This window comes from Pleurodeles waltl, chromosome 10, assembly GCF_031143425.1.
Source record: "Pleurodeles waltl isolate 20211129_DDA chromosome 10, aPleWal1.hap1.20221129, whole genome shotgun sequence".
Classification (NCBI taxonomy): domain Eukaryota; kingdom Metazoa; phylum Chordata; class Amphibia; order Caudata; family Salamandridae; genus Pleurodeles; species Pleurodeles waltl.
Genome location: NC_090449.1, coordinates 960,025,757 through 960,053,352, shown reverse-complemented (window position 1 = coordinate 960,053,352; position 27,596 = coordinate 960,025,757). Strand labels below are relative to the sequence as shown.

The window sequence follows — 27,596 nt, the reverse complement described above, 5'->3', positions numbered from 1 at the left end:
GGGAGCTTACAATGGAGGCAGACTTCTGGGTGAGTACCAGAGAGTCTGAAGAGGCATTTGGGGGTGCTCCTGAGAGGAGTGGTCTAGGTAGTTCCCAACCAGGTGAGGTAGGGAAGGATTGTAGTGTCCCAGGTAGGTCCCAGTGTAGTGGGATGGGTGAGGGACCCCATGTCCAGTCTCAGAGGAGAGGGAATGGGGATGGGTTGAGGCCCAAGGTGCCCGAGATCCGGTCCCAGGTCCTGGAGGGTTCCCTGCGGGAACACCAGGAGGTGAGCCTAGCCTGTACCATAGGGCCATCTGTTGAGGGAGACCCCACAGTGTCAGGAGAACTTGGGGGGGCGGCTGTAGCCAGCGTCCCACCAGGTCTGGTGTCTGGCAGTACCACTCCTAGTGAGGGGGTGCAGAAGTCCAGACAGAGGGTTGAGAGGGGGTTGCGGACCCCAGTGGAGAACCTGGAGGGTCAGGGGTCAGCTCTGAGAGCAGAGCCCCCCATGAATGACCTTGGTAAGACCATTTCTGGGTTGGGGGGAATCCAGACTCTGTCAGATGGGCAGAGGTCAGGAGACCTGCGCCAGCCAGACTCTTGTGTGGCCCTTCGGGACAGTGTGTCCCTTGAGGGGGGTAAGTGTGCCCCCCTGGAAGTCCTGGTGTGCCAGGCAATGGTTCAACCGCAGGGTGGTGACTCTGGGTTGAATGATCAGGTTCAGGGGGTAAACTCTGACCTGATGGGGGGTAAGTGTGCTCCCAAGGAAGTCCTGGTGTGCCAGGCAGTGGTTCAACCGCAGGGTGGTGACCCTGGGTTGGACGACCAGGTTCAGAGGGTAGACTCTGACCTGGTAGGGGGTAGGTATGCCCCCCAGGAAGTCCTGGTTTACCAGGCAGTGATCCAGTCTGTGGGTACAGACCCTGGATTGGGAGGCCAGGTTAAGGGTGTCCCCCCTGACCTGGAGGAAGGGGCTACTGCTGACAGTGCCCCTACCATGTTGTCTTCTGGGGGGGCCGCTCCTAGTTGGGTGGTTCAGGACCCCAGAAGAGAGGGCAGGGGGAGGGAAGCCTCACCCCTGGCCCTGGTCCAACCTGAAGGTACAGACCCCAGGTTGGAGGATCAGTTGCAGGTTAACATCCCTGCACTGGTGGAAGAATTGTGCAGGACTGCTTCTACAAGCACCCTGACAGTTTTTGACTCTGGGGGTGCCGCTTCTGCAGGGAGATTACAGAGCCCCAGAGGGGAGGACCAGGGTCAGGTTGTCATCCCTGACCTGGTGGAAGAGAGAGTGGTCAAAGGGTGCCAGGCACCTGGGGCTACCGCCCCCCACTCTCCACAGTCACAGTGGTTAGAGAGGCCTGAGGTCGGGCTCTCATCCCTGACAGTTGTCTGGGGCCACTGTGGCTTGCTGTCCTGGTGGACAGAGTTGCCCCTGGGGGGGGGAGGACGAGAGTCACACCCCGGGGGTGGGGTGGGCAACACCACTGTGTTGGCCCTGGTGGTACTATCTGCCCATTGCAATACATCTGTGAGCAAAGTAAAGTTAGGTGTTGCACAGATGGTGTCTGTAGATGTGGAGAAGGGTTCCCCATGGGTTAGCTTAGTGGGCCCTGAGAGTATGGACAGAGGGATCCAACTGGAGTCAGGAAGGCGTAGAACTGGAACATGCCCCTGCTGTTGTGGGCCTGGGTCCCTGTTCTATCGCCCCAATCAGGGAAGTACATCAAGGTATTGATTGTTCTCCCCTGGCTTTAGGCTGGTAGGGGGTCGTGTTGGACTTTTGCTTATGCAGGGTCATCCCCAGTCTTTTTCGCCTCCTGCCTCCTATTTTTTTCTGACATGTTGCTGTTGGCTTTCCAACTCTGAGCACTTTACCACTGCTAACCAGTGCTAAAGTGCATATGCTCTCCTGTTTAAATTGTATGTAAGTGGTTTATCCATGATTGGCATATTTGATTTACTAGTAAGTCCCTAGTAAGGTGCACTAGAGGTGCCAGGGCCTGTAAATCAAATGCTACTAGTGGGCCTGCAGCACTGGTTGTGCCACCCACATAAGTAGCTCTGTAATCATGTCTCAGACCTGCCACTGCAGTGTCTGTGTGTGTATTCTTACACTGTAAATTCGACTTGGCAAGTGTACCCACTTGCCAGGCCTAAACCTTCCCTTTTCTTACATGTAAGGCACCCCTAAGGTAGGCCCTAGGTAGCCCCAAGGGCAGGGTGCAGTGTATGGATAAGGTAGGACATATAGTAATGTGGTTTATATGTCCTGACAGTGAAATACTGCCAATTTCGTTTTCACTGTTGCAAGGTCTGTCTCTCTCTCATAGGATAATATGGGGGCTACCTTTAAATATGATTAAAGTGTAGATTCCCCTAGAGAGTAGATGGACATGTGGAGTTTGGGATCCCTGAACTCACAATTTAAAAATACATCTTTTAGTAAAGTTGATTTTAAGATTGTGCGTTTGGAAATGCCACTTTTAGAAAGTGAGCATTTTCTTGCTTAAACCATTCTGTGACTCTGCCTGGTTTGTGGATTCCCTGTCTGGGTCAGTTTGACAGTTGGGTTGTTTTTCACCTCACACCAGACAGTGACACAAAGGGAGCTGGGGTGTGATCTGCATTTCCTGATTAGCCATCTCTGCTAGAAGGGAGGGGTGGAGTGGTCACTCTCATCTGAAAGGACTGTGCCTGCCTCTGACAATGCTGTCTCCAGCCCCCTGGTGTGTGTCTGAGGCCTTGCCTGGGCAAGGCAGGATTTCACCAGAAGGTGTGAGTCCCCTTTGAAGGAAGGTGACTTCAAAGACTAAAATGGGTATAAGAAGGGCACCCAAACTTACAAACTTCAGAAACACTTCTGGAACCAAGAGGAACCTCTGCCTGGAGAAGAGCTGATAGCTGAGGAAAACGTGCTGCCCTGCCTGTGACTGTGCTTTGTGGAGCTTTCCTGCAGTGCTGCTTCTGCCAGAGTAAGAGGGCAAAGACTGGACTTTGTGTGCCTTCCATCTTGAAGAAGAAATCTCCAAGGGCTTGATGTAGAGCTTGCCTCCTGTTGTTGAAGTCTCAGGGATAGCAAAGACTTCTTCCTGCCAGCACCTGGAGTCTCTGGAGAGACCCCTACTCTGCTCTGTGGTGCCCTTCCAGTTCCTGGGACCCTAAAAGGAGAGGCTGGCAGCCTAAGGACAAAAATACACGCACCGAGCGCCGTGCGGAGAAAAGATCGACGCGAATCCGATCGCGGCTGAGAAAACGACGCGACGCCGGTTCCGCAGCTGAGAAACGACGCCGCAGGAAACGCGACCGAAAAACCGACGCCCGGAGCAGGAGAAACGACGCGCAGCATCGCTGACGGAGGCTGAGAGATCGCACCCTGCGCCGCGGGACTTTCGGATCGTCGTGTGGCTGGCTTTTTCAACGCGCACCGCCGTGCCGAGTTGTTTTCGACGCACACAGCCGTGCAGGGTTACTTTCGACGCACACCGCCCGTGCGGGGTTATTTTTGACGCAAACCAGGTACATTTTCACGCTAGCAGCGCTAGTGTGGTGTTACAACTACCTAAAGACTCTTTTTATTTTAAACCTTTAAAAAATCATAACTTGACTTGTGTATGTTGGATTTTTGTCGTTTTGGTCTTGTTTTGTCTAGATAAATATTTCCTATTTTTTCTAAACTGGTGTTGTGTCATTTTGTAGTGTTTTCATTAAGTTACTGTGTGTGTTGGTACAAATACTTTACGCCCAGCACTCTGAGGTTAAGCCTACTGCTCTGCCAAGCTACCAAGGGGGTAAGCAGGGGTTAGCTGAGGGTGATTCTCTTTTATCCTAACTAGAGTGAGGGTCCTTGCTTGAACAGGGGGTAACCTGACTGTCAACCAGAGACCCCATTTCTAACACAGGGCATTTCTCAAATAGTCGTCTTTTTTTACACACTGTCTTATGTTTGGAAGGAAAAAATGTAGAGAAAGACAAGGGAAAATAACTCTTGTTCTGTTATTCTGTGTTCACCCAAGACTCCCATTAAAAATGGTGCCTCACATGTGTGGGTAGGCCTAATGCCCGTGCCAGGAAACGCAACATGGACACATCACATTTTTACATTGAAATCTGACATGCTTTTTGGAAAGTGCCTAGTTGTGGATTTTGGCCTCTAGCCCAGCCGGCACCTATGGAAACCTACCAAACCTGTGTATTTTTCAAAACTAGACACCTAGGGGAATCCGGAATGGTGTGACTTGTGGGGCTCTCACCAGGTTCTGTTACTCAGAATCCTTAGCAAACCTCAAGATTTGGCAGAAAAACACCTTTTCCTCGCATTTCGGTGATAGAAAGTTCTGGAATATAAGAGAAGCCATAAATTGCCTTACACCCAGCATTGCCCCAAGTCTCCCGATGAAAATGGTACCCCACTTGTGTTGGTAGGCATAATGCCTGCAACAGGAAAGGCCTAGGAAAACCCAGCAAACCTGGACATTTCTGAAAACTAGACACCTGGGGGAACATAGGATTTGGTAACTTGTGGCGCTCTTACCAGGTTCTGTTACCCAGAATTCTTAGCAAACCTCACAATTTTTCAGCACATTTTGGTGATAAAAAGTTCTGGAATCTGAGAGAAGCCACAAATTCCCTTCAACCCAGCTTTCCCCTAAGTCTCCTGATAAAAATGGTACCTCACTGTGTGGGTAGGCATATTTCATGTGACAGGTAATGCCCCAAAACAGAACGTGGACCTATCACATTTTCACAAAGAAAACTGACCTGTTTTATGCAAAGTGCATTGCCGTAGATTTTGGCCTCTAGCTCATCCGGCACCTAGGAAAAGCTAGCAAACCTGGACATTTCTGAAAACTAAACACCTAGGGAAACCCAGTATGGGGTAACTTGTAGTGCTTTCACTAGGTTCTGTTACCCAGAATCCTTAGCAAACCTCAAAATTTGGCAAAAAACACTTTTCCTCATATTTTGGTGGTAGAAAGTTCTGGAATCTGAGCGGAGCCACACATTTCCTTCCACTAAGCATTCCCCCAAGTCTCCTGATAAAAATGGTACCTCACTTGTGTGGGTAGGCCTAGTACCCGTGACAGGAAATGCCCCAAAACACAATGAGGACACGTCACATTTTCCCAAAGAAAACTGACCTGTTTTTTGCAAAGTCCCTAGCTGTGGATTTTGGCCTCTAGCTCATCCGGCACCTAGGAAAACTTAGCAAACCAGGACATTTCTGAAAACTAGACACCTAGGGGAACCCAGAATGGGATCATTTGTGGTGCTCGCACCACGTTCTGTTCCCCAAAATCCTTAGCAAACCTCAAAGTTTGGCAAAAAAAAAACACTTTTTCCTCACATTTCTGTGCTGCAAAGTTCTGGAATCTGAGGGAAGCCACAAACTTCCTTCTACCCAGCATTCCCCCAGGTCTACCAATAGAAATGGTACCTCACTTGTGTGGGTAGGCCTAGTGCCCGCGTCAGGAAATGCCTGAAAACACTATGTGGACACATCGGGAATTATCAAATACAAAACTACCTGTTTTTGCGGGGTGGGGCACCTGCATTTTTGTCCTTGACTCAGCATCCTTCTAGGGAAACCTACCAAACCCAAACATTTCTGAAAACTGAACACCTGAGGGAGTCAAGGGAGGTGTGACTTACGATCGGCTTTTTTTTTTTTAAGGGGGACAGAAACCACTAGACACCAGGGACTTTTTTTTTTTGCACCAACTTCACGCAAGGGGAGGGTCCCCTTAGGAAAGGGTCACTCTCCTGAAGGGCAAATTTATCAGCCTATTTCTATTAGGCCCATCTGCTCCTGGGGGGGGGGCAGAAACTACTTAAGCACCAGGGATTGGTGTGTGTGTGTTTTGTTTGGGAGGGGCAGCCCCTTAGGCAAGAGTCGCTCCCCATGGGGGCACATTACTGTTGGCCATTTCTGCCCCCCTTGGGGGCAAAACAGACTATTTTTGGGAGTCCTATCTGTCCCCAAGGGGGGACAGAAAGCCCAATAGACACCAGGGAAGAATTTGTTTCCAAAAAAGAGGATGGGGGTATGGCTGTACCCCCACCCCACATAAATGGGGACAAAGTTGTTCTGCCCACCGGTGGGCAGATGGGGCAATTACCTATGATCCACTCCCCAGGGGGGCAGAAAGCCTTCTAAATGCCAGGAAATTAAAAAAAGAACAATTAGTGGGGTGGTGGATACCAACCAGTATGGCATGGTTATGCCCCCACCCCAACTGAAGGGGGTAACATTCTTTCAGCTCTCACCGCACACACTAAAACATCATATCCCACGGCAAGCACGAGGACATTTGATTATTTGGAGTTTTGGTTTTACATTTAGCCCATGAGAGCTTGGCTAACTCTCAAAATCGTCCCACTTGGAAAGGTGAGGGTTGCACTTTTTAGACTTTGGGATGCTGCCATGCAGAAAAATCCACAAGATCTAGACACATCTGAAAACTAAACATCTGGGTGATTCCAGGGTGATGTGCTTCACGTGCACACCGCACCATTTTCTTACCCACAATGCCCTGCAAACCTCCAACTTTGCTAGAAATCACACATTTTTCCCACATTTTTGTGATGGAACCTTTTGGAATCTGCAGGAATCCACAAAATTCCTACCATCCAGCATTGTCTCATCTATACCGATAAAAATTCTGCTGCACTTGTAAGCCTAAAAATGTTTTTTTTCAAACTGTCCTTTTGGGCCCGCTTTGGCTCTCCCTCAATTTTGACAAGTTTTTGGCTCTTTCCTGTCACAGGAACTTGGCCCACCTACACAAGTGAGGTATCATTTTTACCAGGAGACTTAGGGGAATGTTGGGTGGTAGGAAATTTGTCCCGGTGCGGTGATCCCTTACAGAAATGAGTTAAAATTTGATTTTTTAGCTAAATTTGAAGTTTACTGAGAATTTTGGGTAAGAACACTTTGGGGGATCCACACAAGTCACACCTCCGTGGACTCCCTCGGGTGTCTAATTTTCAGAAATGTCTGGGTTTGGTAGGTTTCTCTAGATGGCTTCTGAGCCCAAGACCAAAATGCAGGTGCCTCCCTCCACCCCCGCAAAAACAGGTAGTTTTGTATTTGATCATTTTTATGTCTCCAGATAGTGTTTTGGGGCATTTCCTGTTGCGGGCGCTAGGCCTACCCACACAAGTAAGGTACCATTTTTATTGAAAGACTTGGGGGAACGCTGGGTGGAAGGACATTTGGGGCTCCTCTCAGATTCCAGAAGTTTGTGTCACCGAAATGTGAGGAAAAATAGGTTTTTTTGCCAAATTTTGAGGTTTGCAAAGGATTGTGGGTAACAGAACCTAGTCAGAGCCCCACAGGTCACCCTATCTTAGATTCCCCTAGGTGTCTAATTTTAAAAAATGCGCAGGTTTGGTAGGCTTCCCTTGGTGAGCCGGCTGAGCTAGATGCCAAAATCTACAGCTAGGCACTTTGCAAAAAACACGTCAGATTTCAAAGTAAAAATGTGATGTGTCCATGTTGAGTTTCCTGTTGCGAGCATTAGGCCTACCCACGCAAGTGAGATACCATTTGTATCGGGAGACTTAGGGGAACACAGAATAGCAAAACAAGTGTTATTGCCCCTTGTCTTTCTCTACATTTTTTCATTCCAAATGTAAGACATTGTGTAAAAAGGAAGTCTATTTGAGAAATGCCCTGTAATTCACATGCTACCATGGGCACCCCGGAATTCAGAGATGTGCAAATAACCACTGCTTCTTAACACCTTAACTTGTGCCCATTTCAGAAATATAAAAGTTTTCTTGATACCTATTTTTCACTCTTTATATTTCAGCAAATGAATTGCTGTATACCCGGTATAGAATGAAAACCCATTGCAAGGTTCAGCTCATTTATTGGGTCTGGGTACCTAGGTTTCTTGATGAACCTACAAGCCCTATATATACCCGCAACCAGAAGCATCCAGCAGTAACAGTATATCGCTGTAAAAAATCTGACATTGCAGGAATTTTTTTTGAGTAAGGCGTTGAGAAAAAAGGCTGTTTTGTTCACCTCAATTTCAATATTGTTTTATTTCAGCTGTTATTTTCCGTAGGAAAACGTTGTAGGATCTACACAAATTACCCCTTGCTGAATTCAGAATTTTGTCTACTTTATAGAAATGTTTAGCTTTCTGGGATCCAGCATTGGTTTCACACCCATTTCTGTCACTTAATGGAAGGAGGCTGAAAGCACAAAACATAGAACAAATGGGGTATGTCCCAGTAGAATGCCAAAATTGTGTTGAAAAATGTGGTTTTCTGATTCAAGACTGCGTATTCCTGAAAGCTGGGAGCTAGTGATTTTAGCACTGTAAACCGTTTCTTTATGCCATTTTCAGGGGAAAAACACAAGCCTTCTTCTGCAGCCCTTTTTCCCATTTGTTTTGAACAAAAAAATTCTTGGTCTCCTTCAGGGGAACCCACATAGTCTGGGTACCTCTAGAATCCCTATGATGTTGGAAAAAAAGGACGCAAATTTGGCATGGGTAGCTTGTGTGGACAAAAAGTTGTAAGGGCCTAAGCGGGAAATGCCCCAAATAGCCAAAAAAAGCCCTGGCACTGAAGTTAAGTAATCGTTCGGCAGGAGAAAATGACACAATCTTCCAAACACATGCTATTTCTCAACAAGGCTTTTCAGGATACTGTTTTTACCAATTTGGAATCATCTGCACATAATCCTAAATGCCAACTTTAAAAAAAGGAGTATAGCCTTGGAAAAACCTTATTCGGAGTTTATTTTGTTTACCCTGTATAAGTGTAATCTTGAAGTGGCATCTCCTCTTCTATAACACAAAATATTAGAAAAGTATGTAGTTTTCATGTAAGATGTTGGCTTTCATTCATCTGTGGATGCATAGATATATGTATATAGATTTTCCCTTCAAGCTAACTATCCAGAAACATGGACATTAATCTTACTGTTAATGTTATAAAGCTTAAAAAAGCGCAAACAGTCAAGTGATCCTACCCTTTAACCCACACAGATGCTGTTAGTATTCTGTGCAGTCTACTGCCCAAGCCTTCATTTTTAGCTCCATGCCCAACTCCCTAGCCATTACAACCTTTATAACCATGGAGGATGGCATATATCCTCCCTCTGCCTAGGTTTTGGTAGTTCTTTGTGAACTGGCTTCTCTAACATCAAATCCCAGAAAAAATAGTATTAACCTGGGAAATAAATAATTGTCTCACCTATCAACATAATTTCCCAAATGTCAAATCTGTACCCTGCTTCCTATCAAATCCAGGATTGTGTTGTGAGATATTGTGTGAATGTACAAGATGTTGCCCAAGGTAGAACACTTCCATAGCTTGGTGTGTCTCCAGGAAAAGCCTGAGGTCTGCTAATGCTAGCTTTGCTTGTGTTAAGTGCTGCATTCAGAAAGAGATGGGAGTAGAGCCATGCTTAGTATAGAACAGTACAAATGAAATTACTTTATAAGGAAGGTCATGGACCTTGCATTGCTTAGGAAAAGATTCAGTATTCATATCTTCTCACCATCTCACTTTGAGAAGCTCTGAGGAGGCTAGGGCTTCGACATCGTCAGGCTTGTGCATAAAAAAGTGTCTCAGATTTGAATCTCTAAACAACCTTTTTTTTTTAACTATTAAGGCTTGCATTTGCCAACATCTTTTGACTCTACTAAAATTACATATGAAACACTCCTACTAATAGGGGTTTCCAGACAGTTCTATTTATCCATTGATCTGTTGTTTTGTGATTCACATTTTAATCTGCACACTACTTCCAAGAGCAAAAGGCACTGGGTAAGCCCACATCAGCATTGGCTAACTTCACTGTAAGTGCTCCTGCTCGAGGAGCACATCCTCACACAACAAAGTTCCTTTCAGTGGCAGGGCCTGCTATTGAATTGTGTGCATTTTGAGGCAGAAAAATGTTTTGCTTTTAGACATTTTTTTTTCAATATTGTGAGGGCGTAGCCGATCATCCAGCAATAAAGTTTTTAAAACCTACGACAGAACAAAACAAGCAATAACAAGCAAAAGGGCTAAGGGGCTGACAGCCCATGTTTGTTATTTAAAGTGTTTGATGCAACAGGACCAGTGCAGGGATTCCAAGATGAAAACATATTTTGCTTGTCATGCTATGAAAGGTAATTAGTAAATAGAAATGAATGGCTAGTGAGAAATGTAGGATTTATTATTTTAGACATTAGTAGACACATCGCAATGTTGATGAAGGAAATATTTCTCTTTTAACACATTTACACATTTTTTTGATTTTCAGAGCAACACAATTCGATATAGATATGCAGTTGTTAAGAAAAGATTCGAAAGTTTAAAAGACACATTAATAGGTGAAGTTAATGGTTACCTTGATTTCCAATTATTTGCGACAACATTTGTTTCATGCAGGTGAAATACAAAGGAGACTATGAGAAATCAAAAGGCAGATCAATGCTTGAGTTTGTTGACACTCCGACGTATCAAGTTTCAAAAGACGCCCAGAAGTTTCAGAGTGAGGTTGGTTACAAAACTACGTTTATTTGAAAAGATAAATGGGAAGTTGATTCATCTGGTTAAACTGAAGTGACTGTTCACGTTTTTCCTTTAGTGTTCAGGAAGAGCAGCTTAACACCAGACTCTCATTCAGATATTCTAATCAGACAAAAAAAAAAAAGTTTCCTGTCTGTGCTAGGCTCAACTGGAGACTTCACCTGCTGCAAGTAGAGGATGTCGCCTGGTGATATAGTGGGGGCAACATTGTGGGAATCCACTTGAAAAGTCTGATTCCTGCATACAGTTTCAGACATACTGGTACTATACTCCATTTAATCGTCCACCACCCTGTTTGAGTGATAGCTATTAGCTACTGACCAGATTAGTTTTCTAATAGGGAAGTTTTGCCACCACCATGTAATGTGTTAAATTAACGTCATCCTTCATAGCAATCGCAGAAGTATGTGCTCCCTGAGAACAGTCAGCATTAAGAAGTATGTGCTCCCTGAGGATAGTCAGCATTATTTAATTATAATATTTCACCTTTACTACTGGTAGAGCTTCCCTAGATTATTTACATCTCCCACTAAATACATTATAGTGACATGCCCTGCTGGGCGAACCCTACAAGGCTGTTGAAAATCCTGTGGTTAAAAACATACTTTGGACATAGTCTCATCCGATTCTTGAAAGGTTTCGATGTAGTGGCAACAGCAATTAATTTCATTCCCAGATACATTTTATGTTCAAATCAGGGGTGCCTGGTGCACGAAAATCTATTCTAAACAGTTGCAAGTATGCCCAACCTCACACTTTAGTGTCATAGGTTTTCTTTACTTATGAGACCTTCCAGTTTGAGTGTAGCAATTTATAATACGTGTTAACCTTGACTCCCACCAGATTGTCTCTGATTCAGGAAGTTATTGACATAATCTTGCCAGTTTTGTGCATGCTGCAAAAGGGATTCTTAGAATTCAAAGTGCTCACTCCCTATTAATTTTAATTTCATGGGCGGATAATCTAGTGAACAAGGAATGCTGTCTCAATTCCCTGTCTAAAACAAATATCTTGCAAATGATTTCTAAACAGATATTTGCAAAATATTTTGTTACGTCCAAGTTATATGACAAATTATTATTTTGAAGCACGGACAATTAAAAATAACATTTGCGTAGACCTATTCAACTGTTTACTGTATTTAAACCCTGAAACGTGATGTGAAGTAGATGAATATTTATAATTAAACTGAAATAGACCTTTATGTGATGTACAGCCTACTAACTGTAGCCTAATTATTTTTTATTTACAATTAATTGCACATGCACAACGGGAAATTATTTGTAGTTGCTGAGATAGATGTTGGTTGTTGTATTGTACACATATAAATAAAAGTGTGTTTGTTTATCTGTATATTAAAATACAAAATAGAAATTATATCGAAAAGACTATGAAGAAGGGATCAAAGGAAGAGCATGTGCCGATTTAGACCTAACGCCAACTTATCTACACGTGAAGCACGTTACCAACCTGCTGAAGGAGGTAAGAGCATTTGCGTTCATTTTGAACTTGATTTGATAATTGTCAATATTTGTAGAAGCTAGAAAATAACCAGTTAACTGTCAAATATTATTTCATGTATTTTTGGGAACCATTACAAATTGTGTGCAATGGAAAATCTAAAAGAGTAATGCTCAAATGTGTCCGTGTTAGAAATTGGGTAACTAGTTCACTGACTTCTGGGCCCTGGTCAAGCAGGAAATGTAACTCTAGTCTGAGTTAGGTTCCTAAGTTAACCTCAGCTCGCTCTCTGGTAGCTTGGTACAGATCAGTCAGTCTTAACTTAGAGGCAGTGTTAAGTATTTGTGCATCACTTCAAACAGTAAAACAGTGAAAACACCACACAAAAAGATTCAGGTTATAAAAATAGGCCACAATTGAATAACTAAAACAAGACCAAAATGACAACAATCCAATCAGTAGTACCAGAGATATTGCATTTCAATATTTTAAGTGAAAAGTAGCATAAGACGCACAAAGGCATATTAGGGATATCTGGACTCACCAGACTGGGTCATAGTCAAACTTTTAGGACTACCCCGATGGAGTGCAGGCTGGCTACAGGGACCCATCTAGGCCTGCTGAACAAAGTACCTGAAATTTTGTTTATGGAGATTTACGTAGTCCACATCAAAGGTGAACTGTGCAGCCAAGGCAATGCGTCGGTTCTGAGATGCGGCGAGGCTAGTGTGCGAGGTCCTGTTATATTGACGTTGAGGATCCTGTCGAAGGGGCTTTGATGTGAAGGCCGGGGTCAAGGATGCGATGTGGACTTTCGTCATTGTCGTCGAGGCTGCCATCAATAAGAGATGCAAAGAGGTTGTGTCGGGAAAAGGATTGTGCAACTGTGGTTCCGGAGGTGATGCATCGAATGTAAGATGATGGGATGCAGCGGTGATGTTAGGCTTTTGTGGATGGTCTGATCCATGCAGCAGCAATGATGCATCAGTTCTGCTCAAGGATAAACTGTTCAGCGGAGGAGAAGCATGAGTTCTGCTCAGGGATACATCACTCAGCTGGCAGGATGTGACTGTTCCGCAGGCAAGCAACTTAGGCCAACTTCCAAGGGTTCATAACTGGGGTGGCACCGCTGGGCAGGGTCGACTCACTGATAGCAGTGTCCAGGTGCAGAATCAGGGTAGCTGGAAGTCTTTTATTCCCCGGAGAGTTCAGATCAGGAGGTCAGATCAGGAGATCAGGAGCTCTTGGAGTCACTCTGGGTACTGGGTTCAAGTGATGAAGGACTAGTCCTTCTCACCCAGGCAGAGGGCAGCAGGTCAGCATAGCAAAGCAGGAGTCCAGCAGGGTGCTGTCCAGCAAAGTGGCACCCTTCAGCAGCACAGCAGTCCTTCCTGAGAGAGTATCCACAGGTCCAGAAGTGTACTAAAGTGGTGGTGTCTGAGGTCCAGTTCATAAACCCAGTGGTGCATTTGAAATGGGGGAGATACTTTAGAGACATGCCTTTGAAGTGCACATATATCCTGCCCTGACTCCAGACTAACCAAAGGGGGTATGAAGCCCATTGTGTGAGGACAGGACACACCCTATTCAGGTGTAAGAGAGGCTGGGTCTAGCCCTTCCCTTCAAGTCACACCTAAGCTCCCACTGTGTGTGGCTGTCTAGGGGGAATGCACAAAGTCCAGCTCATAATTACTGTGGCCAGAAACAGGTTGCAGCCTCCAAATGGCAAAGGCACGAAAATGCCAACTTTCTAAAAGTGTCATTTTCAGAATTGCAATTTAAAATCCAATTTCACTAAAAGCTAGCATTTTAAATTGAGACTTCAGAGACACCAAACTTGAAAGAATGATTTCTTCCCATTTGGCATTATGCTTATAAAAGAATCATTTATTCCCATTTGAGCATTATGCTTATAAATTGTAATAAGGCAATCCAATGCTATCCTACAGGAGTGATAGGCCTTGTAGTGGTGAAAAGTAATTTAAGAGTTTTTCACTCGCAGGACTTATAAAAATTAAAAGTGCATGCCTTGCCTTTTAAATAAATTGAACCTTTGTCTCTAGATTGTCCAGGGCCTACCTTGGGGGGTAACATATGTTTAAAATGGGAAAGTTTGGGCCTGGCTAAGAAGGGTTATTTTGCCAGTTCGACATGACAGTGTAAAATTGCACATAAACCCTCTGTAATGGCAGACCTGAGCCATGGTTAGAGGGCTACTTAAGTGGGTGGCACAATCAGTGCTGCAGGCCCACTAGTAACATTTAATTTATAGGCCTTGGGTACCTGTAGTATAACTTTACTATCTACGTATAAGTAAATTAAATATGCCAATTGGGGGTGAACCAATATTACCATGTTTAGGAGGGAGAGCACAAGCACTTAAGCACTGTTAGGAGTGGAAAGGTGTCCTGATACCATCAGAAACAAGGTCAGAGAAGTGAAGGGGTTTGGCAAAACATTGGGGGAAAGACCAAAAATAGATGTACTTCCAAATAGTCCTCAGTTTTGAAATTGTAGGTGTGCATTTGTAAGAGTTATTGGAGACTGCATATGTTCTCACTTAAAGAATGTGCAGTTTTAAAATTAGCATATGAGATTGACTTGACAGTAAATTCACCAGAGCTGCATCAAATACTTGTGTTTGTGAAATGATCAGAAACATTGATGGACTTCAAATTAATTGATGGTTAGAAGCATGGCTGTAGACAGGCTGGTGCACAAGAGGCCTGAAACAGCAGCTTTCACTGCCTAAGGTCATGCTTCTGACCATCAATGAATTTGAGGTCCATCAATGTTTCTGCTATAATAAGCCCAGATTATGACAGCAGGGTTGCCCAAAGAGATCACCTATGGAAGAAACTAGACCCAGCACAACAACGAAAAAGAAGAGACGAGGTCTTACCTGGGTCTTCAAGGGGGTTCTCCTCTCCTTGTCATCCGCTCCGAGTCCACAGCGGCATTGCTCTTCGCCTCCATCTGGCCTCTGCCCCCTGTTCCTGGGCTCCAGTGCGCACTGCAGCCCAGTTATGTGTTACATAACGCAAGCACAGACTGTCTGCGCTCGCACTGTGTAGCCCATAACTGGGCTGCAGTGCGCACTGGGTGAGCTCTGCCCTGCTGGTGGGGCTAGTGGATTTTTTCGCTGAACTCCACACTCTAAGTGGAGCGAGGATTTCCAGAAACTCTGTTAGCTCCGCCAGCGGAGCGGAGCTCCCCGTAGAAACCTAATTTAAAGTTTGCCAAAAGTTTGATATGTGCCAAAAAGTGGTTGCTGTCTCTTCTGGTATATAAAGAGTGTATCAGTGTCACAGCACTCTAAATATGTCAAATGGCCCATCTGCTACTTTTTGGTGGTTGTCTGACATTATCCAAATCTAAATACTGCCTATACTTTTATATTTAAAAGTACAATTTACTATCACTCTCCTCAAACACAACTTACTCCATAAAAGTGAAATTTATTTCCAAAGACTTAGGGCCTAATTGCTAGTGTCGTAGTCCAAGTCCTGTCTTACTCGCGGTGATCATCAAACCACTGCAACTTTGGCGTTCGACTGCTGCATTATGACCCTGGCAGTGGGACCAACATCTGATGATGGTCTGAGTTGTACACACCCAAGGTGGCACTGACTTCAGCACCACTTGGCTGCTTACAACTCCCCTTACCACCAGCCTTTCCATGGTGGTTTGACCGCCATAAGAAGGCTGGCGATAAGGGTGTGCTCTGGGTCCCCCTGGCCAGTACAATAGGAATGTGCATTGTCTGCTTTCCAGACAGTGCGCATTCTGAGGGTGCTGGTTGGGCCCCTCTGTGCTACGGTATAGGACTCAGCTGCCTTAAGGGAGCCTAGTCCTTTATCTTATCACTGTTACCGCCGGACTGATTGAGCCTGGCGGGAACATTGTAATAGAGTGGGGGGGATGCCACCAGTATGACATTGGTGTCTTCCCCACAACATTGCCGGTTGGCTGATCTGACCACCAATGTCATAATGAGGCCCTAACTCAGTTGGGAAAAATGTTTAACATGCATTAAAGGTGATAGTCCATGAAATCTAATTTAACCTGCTCTTTATTTCCTAAAAAAATACTATTGGCCTTTGTTGGGAATTGCCCGAGCTGCAGGGTCACCACCAAACATTTTACCTTTTACCCTACACTTTCTGCTGAACTTGTTGACCTTAGGACTCTGTGCACTCTACCACTGCTAACCAGTGCTAAAGTGCTTGTGCTCTCTCCCTAAAACATGGTTATATTGGCCTTTAAACCTATGGTCTGTAAATTAAATGCTAACCAGTGGACCTGCAGCACCTATTCTGCCACCCATCTAAGTAGCACTCTAAAACTTGTCCCAGCCCTACCTTTGTATCCTGAATGAGGTGTCCCACTACCATGTCGACTTGCCATTTTAAAACTCCTTGCCAAGCTTTAAACTCCCCTTTTACTACATATAAGTCACCCCCAAGATAGACCTTACATAGCCCATAGGTCAGGGTGGTATGTAAATAAAAGGTAGAACATGTATTTTTATGCTTTACATGTCCTGTTATTAAATGACTCCCAAATGCGTTTTTTACTGTTGTCAGACCTACCTCTCCCATAGGATAACATTGAGGTTTTCCTTATTACATTTAATACACCGTAATTCCTAAATGAGAGGAGCTGGATATGTCATGTTTGCTACCTATGAAATTGTAATGATAAACCATCTTTAATGGTAAAGTCAGATTTATCATTACAATTTTGAAAATGCCACTTTTGGAAAGTTGGCATTTTCCGGTCCTATGCTCTTTGTGCCTGCAGCCTGTCTTGGAGCATATGACTGGGTGTATTTGACATACTTTGTGAATTCCTCTCATATATTCACAAATAGTGGAATTAGGTGTGCCTCAATGGGCCACTAACTGGCTTGATGGGCTGGGGGTGCTACACACAGCCCCGCTTGCACCTGAATAGGCTCTGCCCTGTCTCATCACAATTAGCCTAACAACCCTGTATTGTCACTGCAGCCAGCTTAGAGCCAGGAAAGGGTAGGCAGGAAACTCTCAGACCTTCTAAGTACCTTTCCAGAAACGTCCCCCACCTTCTAGGAGCAGGGACCCCGGATACAATAAATAGGACTCTCAGACCCACTCTTCAGTTCACTGCTGGACATGTGGAAGGATTGGAGGACTGCCTTCTGCTATGACATGCTGTGCACTAAGCCAGGCTACTACTGTACCTGGAAGGATTGCTTTGCTATCTGGAGCCTGCCTTGGACCCTCAGAGGCCATCCCTGTCATGAACCCTGCATCCACAGCCACATCCCCTCCGGTTTTACTGATTCGATTTTTGTTGTTTTGGTGTGAAATCATTTATTAAAATATACTATATTTTCCTAAACTGGTTTGGAATTTTCTTATGTTGCATTTTTCTCTTTATTACTGTTTGGGTGCTGCATAAATACTTACTTATTGCCTCTAAATTAAGCCTGACTGCTTACTGTGTTATGCTACCCTGAATGAAACACAGTTTAATTTAGTGACTTTTTTTGTGGATCACGATTCTGGTTGTTGCTTAGCCAGGGCTCATCCTCCAATCAATCAACAACCCAATTTCTCACAGAATACAATTAATAAAAAAGAAAATCTGCTCCACTCACCTATGGAAGAAGACATATGCAGATTGCACATGCTAGCTCTTTAAAATGCTAGTTGCTAGTTGATGGGGGAGATCATTTCGGTCTGAATCCTCCCTTGAGTCTTCATCTTCCAGAGTACATATTAAAGTGTTTCACAGAAAAGTGGACAACAGCGTTCATGGATTAACTTTTTCTTTTATTAAATGTATTAACAAATATTTTAATAATTGCCTTCTTTAATGAATTAACTTTGAAACATTTATATTTCACGAAAAATGGTTTATAAGAATTCTCAGTTTTGCACATGCAATTCCATTTGGTTATTATTATTATTATTATTTTTTAGAAAGAGTACAAGAAGGATTTAGAAGAAGGAATGAAAGGAAAAGGACTGACAGTGTTGGAAGATACACCAGACTTAATCAGAGTTAAAAATGCATCGCATATTCTGAATGAGGTATATAGTTAGTGACGAATTTTGCTTCAAAGAATATCTAGCTTTTGACACTTAAGGGTAGTAATAATGTTCCAAATATACTAAACTGGTTCTATATTTATTTTGCAGAAGGAATACAGAAAAGACCTAGAAAATGAAATTAAAGGGAAAGGAATGGATGTCAGTTCTGAAATGCCTGACATCCAGAGAGTGAAAAGAGTATCTGAACTCCTTAGCCAGGTCAGTACATTGGACCTTATGAAGGATTATAATATTAACAATTATGATTACAGAGCACACAACACAATCAGAGTGATCACAGAATAAATAGTTGTTAATTATGTCTGGCATTTGGGCACGTTTTGCCTGAATGTAGCACCCAGGAGGTGTTTACAAAGAAGTCTAGAACTCTTAGGAGATCGGAACTGTGTAAGCTCTGGTTTAAGCCTTGCAACGTTAAAGGCTGCGAAATTAGGAAATTCCAACGACATTGGTAATTTCTGATGAGATTTCCACAGTATCTACTCATTCTCACTCCTAATCGCCAAACATTCTGGGTTCATGAAGGAAATGTCAGAGATGTTTTTAGATTTCAGCTACTTTTAGCAGCTTAAGGATTGGGTGAACTTTACACGGTAAACAAATCTACCCCCCTCTAATAATTCTGATGGCCTCATAGTACTAGCATGAGTCTCGTTTGAATTAAAAGGTCGTCATAATTAGGCCCGAAGACTATTCACAAAAATGAAGCAGATACCGACTGATAAATTGTAAAAGGTCCACTACAGCTGACTGAAAATCTAGAAACGTAGTTTAAAGTGAGCTTTAAACTTTTCCCCCAGATTAGTAGCATAGAGGGGATGGTTTTTGTCTGTGTCGACACTCATTCTTATACACCACCTTAACAGTTAGAGGTTGTTTATTAATTCTTTTTTGCATGGTACATGCTCACTCCTGTCAATATTTTGTTGCTACAAATTGACAAGTGATGGTGGGTGGGAATTTACCTGAGAAGGATTTGTGAGTTTCACAAAGATCCGACAGTTTCATCATCCCAAATTCTTGTGCAAGGACACCTTCTCACTCCGTTATTCCCTGTGTCGCTCCATTCAATGTAAACTTACATTGACACTGAATCTAGCACATTGCCTGATTTTCTGGCGTTCTAAATGCCATTTCAATTTGTAAAATTCAATCAATCACAAATTTGTGAATAGGTATGAGGTATGTAGGACTAAACACACATATTTTTCTTCTAAGTGATATTAGTAAATCGAATTCAGTGATATTTAAAGAGAATTCTGCAAACTGCAGTGTTACCAATAATGTTTTGAATAAATAGCAATTTTACATACCCTTTGTTAATGGTTGTGCAGAGTGGGTGATAACTGGTAATAAAGTTTGACAGAAGGGAATTCATTTACTACATAGATAAAATCATAAAGTAGTCAAACTCAAATTGTTTTTGATGACCGTGGTAGAGCAAATTAAATGCATTATCATTCAATAAATTATGGGGGTCATTCTGACCCTGGCGGTCATGGACCGCCAGGGCCAACGACCGTGGAAGCACCGCCAACAGGCTGGCGGTGCTTCCATGGGCATTCTGACCGCGGCGGTACAGCCGCGGTCAGAAACGGGAAACCGGCGGTGTCCCGCCGGTTTCCCGCTGCCCCAGGGAATCCTCCACGGCAAGCAGCGCCGCCATGGGGATTCCGACCCCCTTCCCGCCAGCCTGGTTCTGGTGGTTTTCACTGCCAGAACCTGGCCGGCGGGAACGGGTGTCGTGGGGCCCCTGGGGGCCCCTGCAGTGCCCATGTCATTGGCATGGGCACTGCAGGGGCCCCCTAACAGGGCCCCACATAGATTTTCAGTGTCTGCGTGGCAGACACTGAAAATCGCGACGGGTGCAACTGCACCCGTCGCACCCCTTCCACTCCGCCGGCTCCATTCGGAGCCGGCATCCTCGTGGAAGGGGGTTTCCCGCTGGGCGGGCGGGCGGCCTTCTGGCGGTCGCCCGCCAGCCCAGCGGGAAACTCAGAATGACCGCCGCGGTCATTTGACTGCGGTGCGGTCATTCGGCGGCTCCCGCCGGGCGTGCGGTTACCGCCGCCGGCGGGAGTCGGAATGACCCCCTATATTGTTAAATTGTAGTGTTATAACCAGTAGAATAATCTTTGCTCTACTTAATATTAAAAAAATTATGGAGTGGGCTCGGATCCGTTTGAACTATCTTACCACTGCTTCAAAGATCAAGGAGGATTACTACGTAATGAGTGCATTAAACTATTGTTTAGTGTACTTTCTGACAATTGAGGAACATGTTATATTTCTTAATGTAACAATGGGTAAGAAACAACTGTTGTGCAACCAGCGTGATAATTTACTTGCAAATTGTTTTTATGATACATACACACAGCACACATCAACTCATGTAAAAGCTGATGGAAGGCTGTATAATACATCACTAATTTAGGGTTCTTGAAGTATGCCAGTTAGGGACAGCCTTAGGAACCTGAGCAAAGGTCGCCAATATATATCCTTCAACCGTTTGTGAGATCCTGACTGTGAGACACAAGAAAACAAATTAACAATGGAGTTTAATAGTTTATTCTCCGTATCTTAAAATACTTATATTCAGACACCATCTTAGCAATTTTGGCTCACAAGGCACAACTGGTTGAAAGTTAGAAGATACAAAAATGGCCTTTAAAGAACACACTTGTCATCCTATGTTAATGCAGGCCACATACTTTGTTGTGGTGGTCCCTTCTCATCAACATTTATATCGCAAGACCTATATTTAACATTCTTACTGCTTCCATTTTTGAAGTGGTACCCTATGAGTATTTTGCAACTGGGGCACCAGGGGGTGTCACATGCAAGGAACATGGTCCTTTTTGTTGTGACTTGTAACATTCCCCGTTGCAGCAATTGATTGGAAATGTCTAAGGCAAATATCTGTGTTTTTTCTTGCATAGGAAATATATTTTTTCTCATAAGCCCTTCGAAATTATGTGACATAGTTTCCAGATGTCATCTACCTGCATAAAGCCATTTTGTCGCCTTTTTTCCTCCTCAATATCTACAGCTCAGGGAGACGGTGCATAGCAAGCAGACTACAGGCTAGGTAACTAACTGAGATGGCTACCTGAAGATAACTGTTTGCGTAGAAATAACCCCAATGTTTCCTTAAGAAAGGGGAAAACATTTGAAAAAAGTCACTTATATTGTGAGGGTATGTAGAGTGTTATTAATAGTACACTTATACTGGATTTCAATATTAAATTATAAAGCTGGTATTTAAAATGTTAGGTGAGTTCCTTTACACAGTGCATAAAAGAGAGTGCTTCAGTTGCCTCTGTATGACAATACTAGAGCTCATTTAATTGTTCTGAGTATTTAAAAAAAAAACATGTATAGTGTGCTTAAGCATCACCTCCACGCATTTCCTCAAGCTCGCTCACAATGCATACACTAGCTCACAAATTAAATACATCAGTCAAGCCCAAACTTTAATGCACCGGAATTAAATAATTGTAACCGCACCAAAACTGATTTGAAGCAGGAGTTGCATTGCAGTAGTACTACCTAAATGCACAGTTGGCGTTTCTCTGGTGATCATTATTATCACACAAACTGGAAATTATAAGGCATCTCAAAGCCACTCTTCAAAAACCAGAGCTTTAAACATAGAGGGAGCAAAGCTTTTGATGGATAACATCTCTCATACCACCTACGTTTTACCTTAGCACTCCTGTCTGGAAGAGATAGAAGTTCAAAGGGGGCACATTAGTGGAAACCCTTTGGTTCGCTGAGGCTATATCACAACATACTTTGTGGTGCACTTGTCCTGTAAATGTAATATGACCCCCATTCAGCCACCTTCTTTCCCTCATATGCCCTCACTAGGCTCTCAAATCTTCCTCAAATCCCTTTCAACTTTGTCCTGTGACAGAATAATAATTCAGACTCTCAGTTATAGTGCCCTGTATTTTTATAGCACTTGTGTTTTATCAAGCTAAATAACTAGTGATACAAATCTGGAGGTGACCTCATAAGTATCACACCTGTGACATGCAGGTCTCACAAAAATATTGTCATTGGCAATTACCTATCTCGCATAGCTGCTTCATAATATCTATTTCAGCTCCACCCCTGAGGGTTAATATTTCTCTGTGTCATTCAGTCTTACCACTCAGACAATCCTCACTTGACAGGTAGGCATAATTATGCACAAAGCATGCACAGAAATTGAAGCACCAGCTTATATTTTGATGGAAACAAAAAATGTTTGCTGTCGGTCTTATTCCACCAGGTTGCCCTGGGGATTATGAGCGCCCCTCTCCACTGGCTTTTACATGCCAGTTGCACTGCCATGTAAAAGCTGGTGGAGACAGGGTGCCGGGGGCCCCTTGGGGGTCCCAGCACTGCCCTTGCGCTTGGCATGTGCATTGCAGGGGTCCCCATGGACAGCCTCATCACGCTTTTCTCTGTCTCTTTAGCAGACACTGAAAAGTGCCTCGGGTGCTGTTGCACCAGACGCACCTCAACATTGCTACTGGCTCAATTACGAGCCGGCTTCAATGCTGTAGACTGTTTCCCACTGGGTCAGCGGGCTGAAACTCTTTTTTTGCCCACTCTCCCAGTGGGATCTTGTAATAGGGTGTGTGGGAGGGCTGCCGCCTAGCCAGTAATCCTACTGCAGGAGTTTGGCGGGGGGCTTCTCCTCCCACCAGACTCATAACCAGGGGCTCAGGGTCTGCACAAGGCTGTTATAGTACTGAACCTCAGTACTAGTTTACAATCTCACCTCAAGTTAACCATCATGACAAATTGCTGCATTCATTACTAATGCTCTCTACGGTCATTACACTTTCCATCAAGCCGGCACTTCCTTGCAGTGCTATAATTCCATTATTATAGCATCCTTTCTCTCTACCCTCCCACTCGGTTTTCATGGCCATAACATCTACATTAAAGAAATCCTGTTCTGATGAGTCACAGACTTTCTCTCTTTGTAACTTGGCTCTGGCTCAGTTTCACTCTAGACCTGAAGTTCTTTATTGATAATTATTGCCTCAAACATATCACCAATACTTCCCTATTCAGAACTGATTAACTCCCACTGCATTGTTGCAAGAGCGTCAATAAATTATTACAATTACATTCTTAAATATAGATTCATAGTTTGTCCACTCCTACTATCCTCTTGAACATTACACATATACATGACAGAAAGACTGAAATCCAAGAATCCTAACTGTGCATATTACCTTGATGTTAGAAATGGGGTCTCTGGTTGACAGTCAGGTTACCCCCTGTTCAAGCAAGGACCCTCACTCTAGTTAGGATAAAAGAGAATCACCCTCAGCTAACCCCTGCTTACCCCCTTGGTAGCTTGGCAGAGCAGTAGGCTTAACCTCAGAGTGCTGGGCGTAAAGTATTTGTACCAACACACACAGTAACTTAATGAAAACACTACAAAATGACACAACACCAGTTTAGAAAAATAGGAAATATTTATCTAGACAAAACAAGACCAAAACGACAAAAATCCAACATACACAAGTCAAGTTATGATTTTTTAAAGGTTTAAAATAAAAAGAGTCTTTAGGTAGTTGTAACAACACACTAGCGCTGCTAGCGTGTAAATGTACCTGGTTTGCGTCAAAAATAACCCCGCACGGGCGGTGTGCGTCGAAAGTAACCCTGCACGGCTGTGTGCGTCGAAAACAACTCGGCACGGCGGTGCGTGTTGAAAAAGCCAGCCACACGACGATCCGAAAGTCCCGCGGCGCAGGGTGCGATCTCTCAGCCTCCGTCAGCGATGCTGCGCGTCGTTTCTCCTGCTCCGGGCGTCGGTTTTTCGGTCGCGTTTCCTGCGGCGTCGTTTCTCAGCTGCGGAACCGGCGTCGCGTCGTTTTCTCAGCCGCGATCGGATTCGCGTCGATCTTTTCTCCGCACGGCGCTCGGTGCGTGTATTTTTGTCCTTAGGCTGCCAGCCTCTCCTTTCAGGGTCCCAGGGACTGGAAGGGCACCACAGAGCAGAGTAGGGGTCTCTCCAGAGACTCCAGGTGCTGGCAGGAAGAAGTCTTTGCTATCCCTGAGACTTCAACAACAGGAGGCAAGCTCTACATCAAGCCCTTGGAGATTTCTTCTTCAAGATGGAAGGCACACAAAGTCCAGTCTTTGCCCTCTTACTCTGGCAGAAGCAGCACTGCAGGAAAGCTCCACAAAGCACAGTCACAGGCAGGGCAGCACGTTTTCCTCAGCTATCAGCTCTTCTCCAGGCAGAGGTTCCTCTTGGTTCCAGAAGTGTTTCTAAAGTTTGTAAGTTTGGGTGCCCTTCTTATACCCATTTTAGTCTTTGAAGTCACCTTCCTTCAAAGGGGACTCACACCTTCTTGTGAAATCCTGCCTTGCCCAGGCAAGGCCTCAGACACACACCAGGGGGTTGGAGACAGCATTGTCAGAGGCAGGCACAGTCCTTTCAGATGAGAGTGACCACTCCACCCCTCCCTCCTAGCAGAGATGGCTAATCAGGAAATGCAGATCACACCCCAGCTCCCTTTGTGTCACTGTCTGGTGTGAGGTGAAAAACAACCCAACTGTCAAACTGACCCAGACAGGGAATCCACAAACCAGGCAGAGTCACAGAATGGTTTAAGCAAGAAAATGCTCACTTTCTAAAAGTGGCATTTCCAAACGCACAATCTTAAAATCAACTTTACTAAAAGATGTATTTTTAAATTGTGAGTTCAGGGATCCCAAACTCCACCTGTCCATCTACTCTCTAGGGGAATCTACACTTTAATCATATTTAAAGGTAGCCCCCATATTATCCTATGAGAGAGAGACAGACCTTGCAACAGTGAAAACGAAATTGGCAGTATTTCACTGTCAGGACATATAAACCACATTACTATATGTCCTACCTTATCCATACACTGCACCCTGCCCTTGGGGCTACCTAGGGCCTACCTTAGGGGTGCCTTACATGTAAGGAAAGGGAAGGTTTAGGCCTGGCAAGTGGGTACACTTGCCAAGTCGAATTTACAGTGTAAAAATACACATACAGACACTGCAGGGGCAGGTCTGAGACATGATTACAGAGCTACTTATGTGGGTGGCACAACCAGTGCTGCAGGCCCACTAGTAGCATTTGATTTACAGGCCCTGGCACCTCTAGTGCACATTACTAGGGACTTACTAGTAATTCAAATATGCCAATCATGGATGAACCACTTACATACAATTTAAACAGGAGCACTTGCACTTTAGCACTGGTTAGCAGTGGTAAAGTGCCCAGAGTAACAAAAACAGCAAAATCAGAGTCCAGCACACATCAACAACCTGGGGAACAGAGGCAAAAAGTTAAGGGAGACCACGCCAAGGATGAAAAGTCTAACACGTGTCCCCCCCAGCTAAAAGTGGGGAGCAACTACCCAACCTCATGGGAGTTCTCATCACTAAGGCGGAAGAACCTGGACAGACCATCAGCATTGGCGTGCTCTGTACCGGGTCGATGTTCCACCGTAAAGTCCATCCCCTGTAGGGAAATGGACCACCTCAACAGTTTTGGGTTCTCACCCCTCATCTGCATTAACCATCTGAGGGGTCTGTGGTCGGTCTGAACTCGGAAGTGAGTCCCAAACAAGTAGGGTCTTAGCTTCTTCAGTGCCCAGACCACAGCAAACGCTTCACGTTCTATGGCACTCCACCTACGTTCCCTGGGTAGTAACCTCCTGCTAATGAAGGCTATGGGTTGATCTAGGCCCTCTTCATTCAGCTGTGAGAGTACTGCTCCAATACCATGCTCTGAGGCGTCTGTCTGTACAACAAACTCCGTGGAGTAGTCAGGTGCCTTCAGCACAGGTGCTGTGCACATGGCAGCCTTCAGGGCATCAAAAGCGTTCTGGCAAGCCTCTGTCCAGATCACTTTCTTGGGTTGCTTCTTAGAAGTCAACTCAGTTAAGGGGGTAACAATGGTACCATATCCCTTAACGAACCTCCGATAGTATCCTGTGAGACCTAAAAAGGCTCTCACTTCAGTCTGGGTCTTGGGAGGCTCCCAAGCCAGAATTGTGTCAATCTTAGGCTGTAGGGGTGCCACCTGGCCACTCCCCACCTGGTGTCCTAAGTACACAACAGAACCCTGCCCTATTTGGCACTTGCTCGCCTTAATAGTGAGGCCTGCCTTCTGCAGGGCCTCTAACACTCTCCAGAGGTGTTGCAGGTGTTCCTCCCATGTGGAACTAAACACAGCAATGTCATCCAGGTAGGCGGCACTGAACTCATCCAGTCCTGCCAACACCTGGTTGACCAACCTCTGAAAGGTGGCAGGGGCATTCTTCATCCCAAAGGGCATCACATTGAAGTGGAAGTGCCCATCGGGGGTAGAGAATGCTGACCTCTCCTTTGCCCCTTCAGTTAAGGCAATCTGCCAGTACCCAGATGTTAAATCAAACGTACTGAGGTACTTGGCAGCTCCTAACCGATCAATGAGCTCATCAGCTCGGGGGATGGGGTGTGCGTCAGTCTTGCTGACCGCATTGAGACCCCGGTAGTCCACACAGAACCTAAGTTCTGGAGTGGCACCAGGAGCAGTAGCCTTTGGGACCAAGACCACTGGGCTGGCCCAAGGACTGCTGGAGTGCTCAATAACCCTTAGGGCTAACATTTTGGAGACTTCCTCCTTAATGCAAGCCCTCACCCTGTCAGTCACCCTGTAAACCTTATGTTTAACAGGTGTACTGTCCCCAGTGTCCACATCATGTGTGCACAGGTGGGTGACTCCTGGGATCAGGGAAAACAGTGAGGCGAACTGTCCCAGCACGTGGCGACAGTCCCTCTGCTGTTCCTCAGTCAGGGAGGGGGAGAGGATCACTCCCTCCACAGACCCATCTTTCTCTCCTGCAGACAGGAGGTCAGGAAGAGGCTCACTCTCTTCCTCCACCCCGTCATCTGTCGCTAGGAGCATGGATAGCTCAGTTCGCTCAAAGTGTGGTTTGAGGCGGTTGACATGTAGGACCCTCAAGGGGTTCCTGGGGGATTGCAAGTCTACCAGATAGGTGACCTCGCTCTTTCTTTCCACCACCTCAAAAGGCCCAGTCCACTTATCTTGGAGAGCCCTAGGCTCCACTGGTGCCATGACCCACACTTTTTGCCCAGGCTGAAACTCAACCAGAGTGGCATTCTGGTCGTACCACCGTTTCATATCCTCCTGGCTTGCTTCCAGGTTCTCCTGAGCGAGACTCCTGAAGCGGGCAGTCTGGTTTCTTAGTGCCAGCATGTAGCTAAATACATCCTGGGGTGGTTTACTAGGAGCTTCCTCCAAAGCCTCCTTCACCAGACTGAGCGGTCCCCTCACAGGGTGGCCATAGATGAGCTCAAAGGGGCTAAAGCCAAGTCCCTTTTGAGGCACCTCCCTGTAAGCGAACAGAAGGCATGGCAAGAGGACGTCCCACTTACGCCTCAAGGGCTCTGACAGGCCCTGAATCATGCCTTTCAAGGTGCGGTTGAATCTCTCAACCAGACCATTACTTTGGGGGTGG

At 45.0% G+C, this 27,596-nt stretch overlaps 1 protein-coding gene across 8 annotated transcripts in view; it reads left to right on the top strand.

The window, feature by feature from the left end:
- NEBL (nebulette) overlaps positions 1-27,596 on the top strand; it is a 743,048-nt gene that overhangs the window by 515,293 nt on the left and 200,159 nt on the right. For 5 of the 8 annotated variants that reach the window (XM_069211783.1, XM_069211782.1, XM_069211780.1 and 2 more), the window contains 4 exons: positions 10,382-10,489; positions 11,894-12,004; positions 17,950-18,060; positions 18,169-18,279. The exons of the other annotated variants lie outside the window; for them this stretch is intronic. In XM_069211783.1, the coding sequence (XP_069067884.1) occupies positions 10,382-10,489; positions 11,894-12,004; positions 17,950-18,060; positions 18,169-18,279 (441 nt within the window). The remainder of the gene's footprint in view (positions 1-10,381; positions 10,490-11,893; positions 12,005-17,949; positions 18,061-18,168; positions 18,280-27,596) is intronic. 8 annotated transcript variants of the gene reach the window in all.